Raw genomic sequence first — 15361 nt, forward strand, 5'->3', positions numbered from 1 at the left:
ACCATTTAATTTGATTTGATTGTTCACAGGTAATGGCAATTAATTTCATATATATATACTGTATTATGTTAGCTATGGTATTGTAAAATTTAAAAAACAAAAAAATAAGGGGTTATTTAAGAACCCTTTAATATCGAAACCCCTTCATGACTTTTGGCCCACTCTTTATCTTATACTGTTTGTAGTTATTTTTAAATGGAATTTCTCTCTTTCTGTGGGATTTCTTTTTTCTTTCTTTCTTTTTTTTTGTGTAATAGAAATGCGAAGATTTATGTGAGTTTGTTTATATTTCTGCAACTCTGCCAAAGTTGCTGAATGCTTTATTCTTTGGTTGATTCCTAGATTCTCTATGTAAATTATCATGTCATCTGTAACAAGTGATAATTTTATTTCCTTTTTTTCAGTGCTCATTCCTTCAATGGTCAGTTTCTTGTCTTATTGTAATAGATAGACTCTCTAGCCCTATATAGAATAGAAGGGTGATAATGGATGTAACTTGCTTTACATCTGATCTTATTGGAAAGATCTCTAGTCTTCTGTTATTTACAAATAATGCTGGTTCTTGATTTTAGATTTTTTTTTGTAAGATGTAAAGATCCATTTATTCCAATGCTTTCTAATATTTTTTAACAAGCCTGGATAGTTTATCTTGTCAAAGTCTTTTCTGCATTTGTTGATATAATCATATGATTTTTGTTTTTGTTATTACCAATTTTTTTTAGTTTTCTTTATACTGAACCAGCCATTCATTTCTGGTATAACACTAGCCTGCTCATAGAATATATTTTGTAATATATTGCCTATCTTCTCCTTGTTAATATTTTATTTATAAATTTTCCATCAATATTCAATAGGGATATTGGCCTATAATTCTCTTCCTATTTTGACATTCTGGTTTAGGTTATCAAGACCATATATGTATCATAGAAGAAATTTTGTGGGTACTCTTCCTATATTTTTCAACAATTTATATAATATTAGAATAATGTTGTTCAAATGTTAGAAACTGCTTCTAAATCCATCTGGTCCTTTTTGTTAATTTGGGAGTTCATTTATGCCTTGTTCTATTCTTTTTCTAAGACTGTGTTATTTGGTTCTATTAATTTGAGTATTTTATATTTTTCTAAGTGTTCACTCATTTCAATTAGATCTTATGTTTTGCATATAACCTAAGATCATAAAATTGGGCAAAAGAGCTTTATAATAATTTCTTTTATTTAATTATTGGTTATGAATTTATCCTTTTTCACTTTTATACTGTTTTTTTCTTTTTTAATTAAGCTAACTAATGGTTTATTTATTTTTTAAAACCAAGTTCCTAGTTTTATTTATTAATTCATGCAGTTTTTGCTTTTAATTTGTTAATCTTTCCTTTTATTACCAGGAATTTCTATTTTGGTGTTTTTATTTTGTTTCATTTTTAGGGCTTAAAAAAGTTGCATGTTCATTTCATTAATGTTATTCCTTCTCTGTTATTGACTACCTGATAAAGATATAAAATTTCTCCGTTAAGTACTACTTTGGCTGCATCCCAAAATTTTGGTATATTGTCTCATTGTTGGTCAACTGTTGTTATTCAAGAGTTTCAGTCATGTCCAACTCTTCAGTGACCGCATTTGGCATCTTGACATAACGATACTGCAGTGGTTTGGCATTTCCTTTTCTAGTTCATTTTATGGATGAAGAACTGAGGCAAACAGGATTCAATGACTTGCCCAGGATCACACAGTAAGTGTCTGAGGCCAGATTTGAACTCAAGAGGGGTTCTCCTGACTCCAGCTCCAGCATTCTATCCACTGTGCCACCTAGCTGTCCCATTGTTGTCATATTCTTTAATGAAATTACTGATTTTTTCTGTCCCATTCAATAACAGCCAGAGGTCTATCATAGCTAAGTTTTCTAAAAGTCTATTCAAAGGGGCAGCTAGGTGGCACAGTGGATAAAGCACAGGCCCTGGAACTCAGGTCCTCTGAGTTCAAATCTGGCCTCAGACACTTGACACTTAACTAGCTGTGTGACCTCAGGTGAGTCATGTAACCCTCATTGCCCAACCCCCAAAAAAATCTTTTTTAAAGTCTATTCAAGTCCTTCATTTCTTATGTATTTAGTTTTTAACTTTACATTTTTCTTTGTTTTTTTGCGGGGCAATGAGGGTTAAGTGACTTTCTCAGGGTCACACAGCCAGTAAGTGTTAAGTGTCTGAGGCCGGATTTGAACTCAGGTCCTCCTGAATCCAGGGCCAGTGCTTTATCCACTGTGCCACCTAGCTACCCCATGTATTTAGTTTTTTGTTAGATTTGTCTAGGCCTGAGTGGGATAAACTAAAGTCCCCTACTATTATCGTTTTATTGTCCATTTCCCCCCTATATCTCATTTAACTTTTCATTTAAGAATTTAGATATCATATTATTTTTTGTATATATTGCAATTTTATTTTATTTTATTGGGGGGGGGCAGGGCCATGAGGGTTAAGTGACTTACCCAGGGTCACACAGCTAGTAAGTGTCAAGTGTCTGAGGCTGCATTTGAACTCAGGTCCTCCTGAATCCAAAGCCAGTGCTTTATTCACTGTGCCACCTAGCTGCCCTGCAATTTTATTTTAATTGCATAAATGAAAAGTTAACATGTAGAAAATTTAAGTGACACATTATGATACCATATTATTTGATGTGTGGCAGCTAGGTGGCTCCATGGATAGAATGTCCAGTCTGGGGACAGGAAGACTCCTCTTCCTGAGTTCAAACACTTACTAGCTCTGCGACCCTGGGCAAGTCACTTAACCCTATTTGCCTCAGTTTCCTCATATATAAAATGAGCTGGAAAAAGAAGTGGCAAACCACTCTAGTATCTTTGCCAAGAAAACCCCAAATGGGGTTATGAAGAGTTGGACACAACTGAAACACCTGAACAATAATAATAACAGTTACTTGGTGTAACTATGTTTAGTACTAGTATTAATTCATTGTTGAATTAATCCACTGTCTATTAATTCAATCGTACCTTTTAGCAAAATGTAGTTTTGTTGTTTATCTCTTTTGAGTTCATTCTTTTTATTGATTTATCTGAACTCATGATGGCCTTTTTAAAAAAACTTCAGCTGAAGTTTAACAGATTTTATTTCAGATTTTTATTTTAACTCTACATGCATCTTTTTATTTCAGATTTATTTCCTATAAACAATATGTTGTTGGAGTCTGCTCTCTAATCCATTCTGCTGTCCTCTTCTGTTTTATGGATAAGTTCATCTCATTCACATTCACTTATGAATATATGCTTCGCTCCATCTTATTTTTTTATAATATTCCCTTTCTTTGCTTCCTGCTCCCTCTTTAAGAATTTGTTTTGTATATGACTAATACTTCCCTTAATCTACCCTCCCTGAGGAAGCTAAATGGCACAGTAGATAAAGCACTGGCCCTGGATTCAGGACGACCTGAGTTCAAATCCAGCCTCAGACACTTGACACTTACTAGCTGTGTGACCCTGGGAAAGTCACTTAACCCTCATTGCCCCACCAAAAAAAAGAAAGAAAAAAAATCTACCCTCCCTCTTACTTTTCTCTTTCTTTTCTGCTTTCCTTGTTGTTTCTGTTGAGGAAAACATTTTCTGTACCATTCTCTCTGTGTATTCTTTCCTTTTTTTGATCAGTTTTGAGGAGACTGAGGTTTGTGCTGCCCATTCCACCCCCACCCCTTCCTTGTTTGTATATACTTCTACTTATGTACCCTAATTATGTAACACATATTTCACCTATCCTTATTCAAAGGCCCCTCCCTTCCAGTCTAGTTCTCTTCCCTATTCATTTTTTTAAGAACCTCAAAACACAGCACACCCATTTCTAGGCACTTTGTCTAATTAGACTCTCCCTGTGACCACTGATGATGATAGAGCTTTGAGGAGACACATGTATCATCTTTCTATATTTGAATGTAAGCAGTTTATCCTGAAATTTTTTTCTAATGATTGGTTGCTCATGTTTCCCTTTTTATACTTCTCTTGATTCTCTTATTTATATTTCAAAGTTTCTACTCAAATTGGTCTTTTCATCAGGAATGCTTAGAAGTCTTCTAAGTCACTGAAGAGTTATTTTTCCCTCCTGTAGGATTATACTCAATTTTTTCTGAGTAAATTATTCTTGGCTTTAAGACTGTATCATTTGCCTTCCGGAACATCATATTACAAGTTTTCCATTTCTTCATAATAGTGACTGCTAAATTTTTTTGTGATCCTGACTACGGCTCCTTGGTATTTGAATTCTTTCTTTCTGGCTGCTTTGAAGTATTCCTTTTTTTTTTTCCCTTTGACCTCTAAGCTCTGAGACAGCTAGGTGGAATAGTGGATAGAGCACTAGGCTTGGAATCGGGATGACCTGAGTTCAAATCCAGCCTTACTAGCTATGTGACTCTGGGCAGGTCACCCCTATTTGCTTCATCTCTAAAACAAGATGGAGAAGAAAATGTCAAACCCCTCCAGTATTTTTGCCAAGAAACTACCAAACAGGGTCACAAAGAGTTGGACATGACTGAAAAACAATTGAACATCAACAGAAATTCTTAGGAATTTTAATTTGGGGTTTCTTTCAGGAAGTGATCTATGGATTCTTTCTATTTCTACTTTGTTCTCTGCTTCTAAGATATCTGAGCACGTTTGGTTTGGGTTTTTTGTTTTTGTTTTTGTTTTTGATGATTTCTTGAACTTCAAGGCCCTTGCGGGGAGGGGGATCATGGCTTTCAGTTCAATGAGTGATTCTTAAAATCTCTCCTATCTGCTTTCTAGGTTAAATTTTTTGTTGTTGCTGAGTTATCTTACATTTTCTTTTTTTTTCAGTGTTATAACTATATTATTATTATTGGGTTTTTTTAGTGAGGCAATTGGGGTTAAGTAACTTGCCCAGGGTCACCCAGCTAGTAAGTGTTAAAGTATCTGAGGCTGGATTTGAACTCAGGTGCTCCTGACTCCAGGGCCAGTGCTCTATCCACTGTGCCACCTAGCTGCCCCCTCAACTATATTATAATATTTCTTATCTCATGAAGTCATTAGCTTCTATTTTCTAATCTAATTTTGAGGGATTTTTTTCATCCTTGCATAAGGTTTTGTACCTTTTTTTTTTGCAGGGCAATGAGGGTTAAAGTGACTTGCCCAGGGTCACACAGCTAGTAAGTGTCAAGTGTCTGAGGCCAGATTTGAACTCAGATCCTCCTGAATCCAGGGCTGGTGTTTTATCCACTTTGCCACCTAACTGCCCCTGGTTTTGTACCTTTTTGTTCAAAACTGTTAATTCTCTTTCAGATTATTTACTTGCTCTCATCCCTCCCCCTCCAATTTTTTCCTCTAATGCTATCATGTGGTTTGTTTGTTTGTTTTGGTCTTTTTGCGGGGCAATTGGGGTTAAGTGACTTGCCCAGGGTCACACAGCTAGTAAGTATCAAGGGTCTGAGGCCGGATTTGAACTCAAAGTACTCCTGAATCCAGGGCTGGTGCTTTATCCACTGCGCCACCTAAACACCCATATCGTATGGTTTTAAAAATAAATTTCAGCTTTAAAAAAAACTTGCTTCATTTCTTCCAAGACTTCTAGTTGAACTTGTGTCTAAGCTATTTTTCTTTGAGTTTTACATGTTTTGAAGTCATTCTCTTTTTTTGGATTTCTGTCCTGAGTGTCCCTATCACCAAACAGTTTTTAAAGTGTGATTAATTTGTTGTTTGTGTGGTAAAAAGTGTAAGTTTTTAACAGTTGGTTAGGATAATTGAAGGACGCCAGTTTTTGAAGGACCACCCTTTCGGGGAGGAGACCGTGACGAACAGCCTGTGAGTCTGCTAAGCACTCCGCTTCCGGTGTGCTAGCTTAAAGGCAAGGAGAGAACGGAAGTGATGTCTTTTTTATCTCCTCGCCAGCTGGCTTGCTCTGCACACACAGATGCTGACTCAAGTTTGACAGCATGGTCCTTGGTGATCGGCCTGGTCCTCCATAATAGCACGTGCTTGACACGGTTCTCAGCCTCAGAGGTGGTCTTGGATTTTTGGTGAGTTCTATACAGAATATAGACTAAGCTTAGATCTAAGACTATTTATTTGTATTTCTACTTTCCTATCCCTCTAATCAGCATCACCTTGTTTTGTTGGCTAATTAATTCCAAAACAATAAAAGCTCTAACTAAAGCTCAGAGGCTTCTTTCACTTACTAGTCTGGGAGATATATAAGGGAAAGGTTAAAGGGGAGTTTAATGCTCTGGTATCCAATTTTAAATCTCACAGTTGCTTGCTTATTCTTCCAGCCTTCTTCCTGACTGTATTTTATATTAGAGCTAGGCTCTGCATATTTCTGGAGAGAACGTCTAAGGGGAGTTTTTGCTCTTGTGGGCCTACTGCTGCTCTCTTGAATACTGTTATTCTAGGATTTCAGAGATAACTCAGACTGGAGGCCTGCAAATTGTCAGTGCTCCCAAAATGGTCAGATCCTAGACAAAGTATGGTGAACTTGGCAAGTTCCTGACCCAGGTTTGGGTCTGCACACCATTCCTGTGGACTCATCTCTAGTTGAAAGTTTTAGTACACTGTTGATGGACTTTAGCTGATATCAGCCAGATGGCAAGCTCTGCAGGTTTAAATTGATAGAACTGCAGTCTCCCCTTCCAACAGGGACTCCTGCCTTGGTTTTGCTAAAGGCTTCAGACTGAGCTAAAGGCTGTAACCTGCTTAGTTCCTGGGATAAGACCCATAGGTACTGTGTGGTTTTGAATGACCTCTTCCTCCAGAACACCCCTTCTATGTGCAGGCCCTCTCTTTAGCCTGGCTTGGATCTGTGACCCAGAGCTGGATAGCAACTGACAAACTGCCAGCTGGCATTACTTCCTTTATTCTGAATAAGGTTGGGGTCCTTCTCAATGAGACTGAGACCTCTTCTTTCCTGATGAACAGCTTTGATACGTTTTCAGTTACCACACAATGGCATGCTCTGTGTGGTGTGCTGCTCAGACTTCATCCATAGTTTCCAAAGATCTGTCTGTTTTCCAAGGTGGATTGGGGTTGGAAACATGACTCACTGTAATTTTTTTCTTAAATTTCACTGCATGGTCCTAGTATATTTTCTAGATCTTTGTGGAAAGGTTGTACTGAGAAGGCAAGCTGTTCTTCTTTCTTCTACTCTGCATCTTGGCTTCACCGTTCTCAATGCTTACTTTTAATAACCCTATGAGATAGGTACTATATTATCCCCCATTTTACAGATGAGGCAAAAGGCTCCGAAAAGTTATATAGGAACATAGATTTAGAACTAGAAGGGAGCTCTGATACAATTTAGTCCAGTTAGCTCTTTTATCAGAAGAAAATACCAAGGTTTATAGAAGCTAGTAACTTGCCCTTTTTAACAGAATGAGAAAACTTAGGTGCCAAGAGAATAAGTAATATGACTGGGGTCACATAGCACATGCTTGTAGAGCTATTTGACACCCATGTCTGTAATTAAATCTAGTTCTACTTACTGCAATCATCTTTTAAAAATTATACTATGGGGCAGCTAAGTGGCACAGTGGATAAAGCACTGGCCTTGGATTCAGGAGGGACCTGAGTTCAAATCCAACTTCAGACACTTGACACTACCTGTGTGACCTTGGGCAAGTCACTTAACCCTCATTGCCCACACACAAAAAATCTGGTTCTAAAAATTATACTATGTAATGGAAATGCTGTTTTATTTTATAAATTGAAATAAGATAAATACATTTAAAAACTGAAAACATCTAGCATTACATGGTGCTTAAAGATTTGCAACATGCTTATACAAAATATCTCATTTTATCTTCACAACAACTTCTGGGAAGGAAGTGCAATTATTAGCCCCATTTTTACAGTAAAGAAACTGAGACAGAGAATGTTTAAATGACTTGCTCAGGATCACAAAGATAGAAAATATCTGAGACCAGATTTGAACTTAGGTCTTCTGAATCCAAGTCTAACACTCTATTAAACCTACAATACCTAGTTGCCTCTATTTCACTTTTTAATTAAACTATTGTCATCATCATCGCCACCACCACCACCATCATCATCATTATTATTTGGTGAGGCAATTGGGATTAAGTGACTTGCCCAGGGTCACACATCTAGTAAGTGTCAAGTGTCTGAGGCCGGGTTTGAACTCAGGTCTTCCTGACTCCAGAGCCAATGCTCTATCACTGTGCCACCTAGTTGCCCCATTAAACTATTATTTATCCTGACAATTCTACTTATCTGATTTCTCAACTCTTAGCAGAATCACATCACAAGACACAAATTAGAAGTGCAATGGGGGTAAAAGCATTTTGCAGGAAGCAGGTACATATATACCAACCAGGAGTGTCCAGTGATAGCCTGACAGTAAGAGAAGAGCCAGGAGGGGAAAAACACTATAAAAAGTGGACACAAATACTAAAAAATCACAGAAGTCTCTGATCCTTTGCTACAGATACATAATTAATCACTTTGTAAACCTAAATAGCACTGTAATTGATGCTAATAATGACCTCAAATCATCAAGAACAAGCCAAAAGAGACTGATTAAGCTTTGTTTAAAGAGGCAAAGAAATGTATCGTTTCTACATTTTGGAATGTTTTATTGTATATAATATAAATCTAATCCTTTAAGATTTGGGGGGGCGGGGCAATGGGGGGTTAAGTGACTTGCCCAGGGTCACACAGCTAGTAAGTGTCAAGTGTCTGACGGCCAGATTTGAACTCAGGTACTCCTGAATCCAGAGCCAGTGCTTTATCCACTGCGCCACCTAGCTGCCCCAGTTCTTTAAAATTTAAAGCCAAAAATCCTGAATTATTTGAGTGCTCAATTCTCTAAGCCATATAACTGAAGTTCTTTGATCTACTGATCCTTAGATGGTATGGTTTTTGTTTGTTTGTTTTTGTTTTTTGGTGAGGCAATTGTGGTTTTTAAGTGGACTTGCCAGGGTCACACAGCCAGTAAGTGTTAAATGTCTGAGGCCAGATTGAACTCAGATCCTCCTGACTCCAGGGGCCAATGCTCTATTCACTGTGCACCTAGCTGCCCCAAGATGGTATGGTTTAAGTTCTCTTGGCATTCTGGTGTTCCTACTTTCAAAATACTCTAACTTGTCAAGAATTTTCCAAAAATATGGCATCCAGAATCTTTTAAAATGAAACCTTACAGTTTCAGTTATCAAGCATTTACTTTTTTTTTTTCAGGCAATAAGGGTTCAGTGACTTGCCCAGGGTCACACAGCTAGTAATTATCAAGTGTTTGAGGCCGGATTTGAACTCAGGTCCTTCTGAATCCAGGGCAGGTGCTTTATGTTCTGCGCCACCTAGCTGCCCCCCCCCAAGCACTTAATTTTTGGGGGGGGGGGTTGAGGCAATTGGGGTTAAGTGACTTGCCCAGGGTCACACAGCTAGTAAGTGTCAAGTGTCTGAAGCTGGATTTGAACTCAGGTACTCCTGACTCCAGGGCCATGCTCTATCCACTGCGCCATCTAGCTGCCCCAAGCATTTACTTTTAATCCTTTTCACTTTCCCTTAGCTATCCCCCAAAATAGAAAAGACCTTTTGTACAAAAATATTTCTATCAGTTCTTTTTGTGGTGGCTAAGATTGGAAATGAAAAGAATGCTCATCAATTCGGGAATGGCTAAACAAAATGTGGTGATAGTGATGGTGATAGAATATTATTGTGCTATAAGAAATGACAAGCAGGATGACTTCAGAAAGGCCTGGAAAGACATGTATGAAAAGATGTATTGTGAAGTGAGCAGAACCAAGAGAACACTGTACACAGAGATAGCAATATTGTTCAATGAAGAACTGTGAATGACTTGACTATTCTCAACAATACAATGATCTAAGACAATCCCAAAGTACTCTTGATGAAACATACTATCCACCTCCAAAGAAAGAACTGATATTGATAGAACAGACTGAAGCAGGCTATTTTTCACTTTCTTTCATTTTTTTCTTTTAATCAAGCTTGCTTGTACAAACATGACAAATGTGGTAATGTTTTACATAATCATACATGTATAAACCCCTATCTGATTGTTTGCCATCTCAGGGAGAGGGACGGGGAGGGAGGGAAAGAGGGATAAAAATTGGAACCCAAAACTATAAATAAAAATGTTTATTATTAAAATAATTTTAAAAAAATAAAACGTGGTCTCATTCTGTATATCAGTTTATCACTTCTCTATCAGGAAGTAGGAAGCATTCCTTATCAATACTCCTTTGGATATCCGGAATCCTCCATATTAAACTGTGTTTTAATGGGTCACAAATTTTGTGACAGAGTTTTGGTCAAATTGCTTCCACTTATAAATTACTTATTTTAAAAACTAACTTAATACTGCCACTAAACAAATAGTCCACAAAAACCTTCTTTCCTCCTTAAGCCTTAGGGTGCATTGTAATCATTTAACTAGTCCTTTACTTATTTTTTGTGAGGCAATTGGGGTTAAGTGACTTGCCCAGGGTCACACAGGCTAGTAGTGTCAAGGTGTCTGAGGCCGGACTTGAACTCAGGTCCTCCTGATCCAGGCCAGTGCATCTATATCCAATGGAGCAACCTAGCTGCCGCTAGGTCCGTTACTATTAAACTTTGATGGTCAATTGAGAAAACATTTCTGAGACTGTTCTTCTAACAGATGTTGTACAGAATATTTATTTAGCCTTCTGGGCAGATTTCGTGACCCTGTCAGTTCTGGCAGCATTCTTGTCAACTGGTGGATGACACCAACTGCAATGGTCGGCCTCATATGACCAACAGCAAAATGACCCTGAGGAACATAATCAGAGAAGCTCTCTGCACACATGGGCTCGCCTGGAACCATATCAACCACGGCAGCATCGTCAGATTTCAGGAATTTACGGCTGTCTTCCAGCTTCTTACCAGAACCACGATCAATTTTTTTCTTTAGTGCAGCAAATTTTCAAGAAATGTGAGCAGTGACAATCCAGAAGAGATGCAGAGGAAGCACTGATTTGGCCTGGACGATTCAGAATAATGACCTGTGCGGTGAAACCAGCTGCTTCCATGGATGGGTTATTTCTGACCAGCCACAATATTATGACAGTAGACATCTTTGACAGACACATTCCTGACCTTGAAACCAACATTATCCCCAGGTTGAGCCTCACTCAAAGCTTCACAGTGCATTACAACAGACTCTACTTCAGATGTAACACTGACTAGGGCAAAATTGGCCACCATGCCTAGTTTTAGAATACCAGTTTCCACATGGCCAAAATATACAGGAACAATACCACCAATCCTGTAGACATTGTGGAAGGGTAGATGCAGGGGCTTGTCAGTTGGATGAATTTATGACAGGATGCAATTCAAAGCTTCAAGTAGTGTAGTTCCATCAGCATAGCCATCCTTACGAGTGACTAGATTCTATCCCTCAAACCATGGCATATTAAAGCTTGGCTCCAGCATGTTGTCAACATTTCAACCTGAAACTGGCAGAAAAGCCATCCAATTTTCTTAATATAAGTACTGACTTCCTTGACAATTTCCTCACATCTCTTTTGGCTGTAGGAAGGCTCAGTGGAATCCATTTTATTGACACCAACAATCAGTTGTTTTGCATCTAGTGTGTAGGCCAGAAGGGCATGCTCATGAGACTGCCCATTTTTTAAGATACCAGCTTCAAATTCACCAACACCAGCAGCAACAATCAGAACAGCACAGTCTGCCAATGTGCCTGTAATTATGTTTTTGATAAAGTCTTTGTGTCCTGGCACATCAATAATGGTTACATAATATTTGTTGGTATCAAATTCCCACATCAATAGTGATACCACACTCATCATCAGCCTTCAGCTTATCCAAGACCCAGGCATATTTAAAGGAGCCCTTTCCCATCTCAGCAGCCTCCTCCTTGAACTTCTCAATACTAATTCCAGCACATTAGTAGATGAGGTGTCCAGTAGCAGTGGACTTGCCAGAGCCTCCAAGTCCAATGATGACAATGTTAATCTGAATCTTTTTCTTGTCCATTTTTGTGGAGGTTTAATGATGGTTTCCATACTTGTGTTCTGGCAGCAAACCCACTGCCAATATGGATTGATCTCTGAAGCATCCAGAAATGAACACTATATCTCCCCAAGATTGTAATTGTATAGCTGATTTTTCTGAACTTATATGTAAGGAATGACATTTATGTCTACAAAATTTCATTAAATAAGGTTCAGCTTTTTGTTTCAGTTTGCTGACATCTTTTGCGGTAGAATGCTATAATCTAGCATATTAGCAAATCTTTCTAGCTTTATATTGTCATAAAATTTGATAAACATGCAGTCTGTGTCTTTGATTCACACTGACTAGATTATAAATATATATAGCTGGCTACTTATAAAATTCTCATACCAAACCACAAGAAAATTTCAGGAAGGTTGTTCAATTAATAAAACATATATATTAAGTACTTATTATGTGCACAGCAATGTACCAAGCTCTGGGGAAGATATTAAATTTAGGTTGATAAGGGACCTTAGTCTTTCTAAACTCACTCTAATCTAACTCACTCAGTTTACAGATGAGAAAGCTACACTCCAGAGAGATTAAGTTACTTCCTGCCTCTCCTGCCACATACAATTTATGGGAATCTACCTGGGAGATGAGAAAAAGTCTTCTCCATGCTTGGTACCCCTTTCTACCCTACGGCTAACATTTCTACCTCCTACTTTTCTATCCTTTGTAATTAAGAATTCTAGTCTACCTAAGGGAAACCTTTTTCTCCTAGAATTCATTTTTATTCTTATTCTTATTCAGCTCAGCCCTACTTCTCCAGTCCCTGTGACCCTTCTGCTTATCCTTTCCTTCCACTCTTGAACACCAACTTTATTGAAACATACTGTCACCAGAGGTTTCTGCCTTTCACAGTACTATCTTCCAGCTCTCAAAGAAACTTGGCTTTCACCTGAAGGCCTTCATTTCTTGGCACCTTGTCCAAAGTTGACTATTCCTTGCCTTATATGCCCCAAAATATATGGGGTTAAGGAGGATCAATCTATATATTCTTTGCTTTCCATTGCTACAAGGCCCTTTATAATAGTGTCATGAGGTGCAAAGCACCCCAGAAGTTCTCTGGGGCACATCAAGGAATCTTCTCCTTGAGAAACTAAACCAGAGGACAGATACCCTAGAGAGATAAGTGGAACCAGTTTGGACTGAGCTAGCTTTTGGACCTCCACCCTTCATTCTGGTCTCCCTTACCTCTGGGGAGATAAGTTTGAGTGTGGCTGCGGCCTTTGTGTCCTGAAGAGAGATCCATAGCCACCCCTCACCCAATTCCTCCAGTCACTACCAGTGGGGGATGGTCCTCCCTCACTAAAAGAACTTTACACAGGCAGATGGTCCACCTCCATCAGCCCCCTATAAAAGTACCTGCTGGTATCCTACTCAAAGAGATGGGTACCCTCTGGAGGCCACGTGCTTTGTGCCTATCTCCCCATGAGAAGTCCAAGGATTTCTTTCATGGTTTTCCCTCCCCACACTTCTTCCCTCCTTGCCCCTAAATAAACTACCATCTTATTCTAACTGCTTTTGTGTGCAAGAGGGTGTAATTCTCTTATAAGAGGAATTCCTAAGAACCCCGAACCCTAAACCCAAACTCCGTACCCCATTTCCCCCCAAATCAATACTGATACTGGTCCACCAACACTCAGCACTTTCTTCTTCTTTTCGCAACAATCACTAACCTCTCACTTCTATCTCTCCCTCTCAAAAAAAACCAAACAACAACAAACCTGGTTTTTTCCTTATGTGTATTGTTTCGCTTGACCATGCTTATTATTGGAGGGGTTTTGTTTTTTTTTTTTTTAAAAGAGAAGTGAGGAGGCAGCTAGGTGGCATAGTAGATAAAGCACCAGCTCTGAATTCAGGAGGTCAGAATTCAAATCTGGCCTCAGACACCTTGACACTTACTAGCTGTGTGACCACTGGGCAAGTTACTTAGCCCCTCATTGCCTTTATAAATTTTTAAAAAAAGAAAAGAAAAAATGAGAATTCAAAACAAATGCTCGACAATTTAAACAATAAGATATATGTGTATATATATGTGTGTATCTATATGTATATGTGTATATATATATATATATATATATACACATACACTCATATATAAATATCCAGCTGTATAAATCTTCCTTACAAATCATTTAAATTTGCCCCAAAATATGAATAATCAAGAAAAATAGATTCCCAAATTGGTTGTATCCAAAAATGTGTCTCATTTCACACCTTGAGTCTATTACCTCTCTCTATCAGGAGGTGGGTAGCATACTTCATCAATGGTCCTCTGGAAATATGGTTGGTTAGTTATCGTATTGTATCAGAATCCTTACATCGTTCAAAGGCAATCTGTTATCTATTGCTACCACAAATAAGGTAAAAAAAAAATTGCAGCATACATAAAAGTTGTGAGTTAAGTTTTACGGAATGAGTTTTAAGTGGTATATACTACTGAATACTGTAAAAGGTTATTGAGTGAGATTATAGACTCTCAACTCAAGAAGCCTTTTAGTTTTATCTATAAAACAAAGAATATGAACTAAATATCCTTGTAATTGTCTTCCAACCCAAAATATTGTGATAAAGACAAATATCAACTTACCAACACAATCACAGCACTCATCCCAAAGTGTGCCCAGACAAAGCATACACTCTTTACAACATGAACAATTTCCTTCACCAGGTCGACACTGACAAAGCTCCTGATAACAGAACACAGAAGTTAGATTTTTTTTAATATTTAATACATAAATTACTATATCTTTAACAATCAACTTTTAAGTTAATTAAATCTTCTTGGATGTTCTTTTTTTGTTGTTTTTGGATTTTTTTTAAAAGGTGAAATTTAGTGTTTTATTTCATTTAATTTCATTAGGTATATAGAGAAATTAAGTGTTTCCAATGCCAATATAATTGCTATATGTTAGTTTAAAAAAATCTATTTCTTCAACATCGAGTTTACTTCAGAAAAAACTATGATCTTTTCATCTGGACTAAAGAATTTTAAGAATTTTTCCCATGATATATTTCTACTATGAAAAACAGGATTTCATTTATAATTCTTTATCTTACCCATTCCAAATTAGTAATAATATAGCACAAAACCAAAACAGACCTTTCAATTTCCAAAAACCAGTAGTTTGTTTAGAGTTCCACCATAGACCCATTAGACTGGTAAAGTTGACAAAAAAGGAAAATCACATATGTTGGAGGAGATATAGGAAAACAAGCACATTAACGTACTTTGGAACTATGCCCCAAAACATTCAATGAGCATTTATTAAGTACTACATGTATACTACGTGCCAAGCATTGTTCTAAGCACTAAGAATATAAAGAAAGGCAAAACAAA

At 37.6% G+C, this 15361-nt stretch overlaps 1 protein-coding gene and 1 pseudogene across 1 annotated transcript in view; both read right to left on the minus strand.

The window, feature by feature from the left end:
- Positions 1 to 15361, minus strand: part of TWSG1 (twisted gastrulation BMP signaling modulator 1) — a 64465-nt gene that overhangs the window by 18231 nt on the left and 30873 nt on the right. The window contains 1 exon segment of the mRNA XM_043976546.1: positions 14612 to 14711. Coding sequence (XP_043832481.1) covers positions 14612 to 14711 — 100 coding nt within the window.
- On the minus strand, positions 10653 to 11994 carry LOC122735188 (annotated as a pseudogene).

Source organism: Dromiciops gliroides, chromosome 1 (assembly GCF_019393635.1).
Source record: "Dromiciops gliroides isolate mDroGli1 chromosome 1, mDroGli1.pri, whole genome shotgun sequence".
NCBI classification, from domain to species: domain Eukaryota; kingdom Metazoa; phylum Chordata; class Mammalia; order Microbiotheria; family Microbiotheriidae; genus Dromiciops; species Dromiciops gliroides.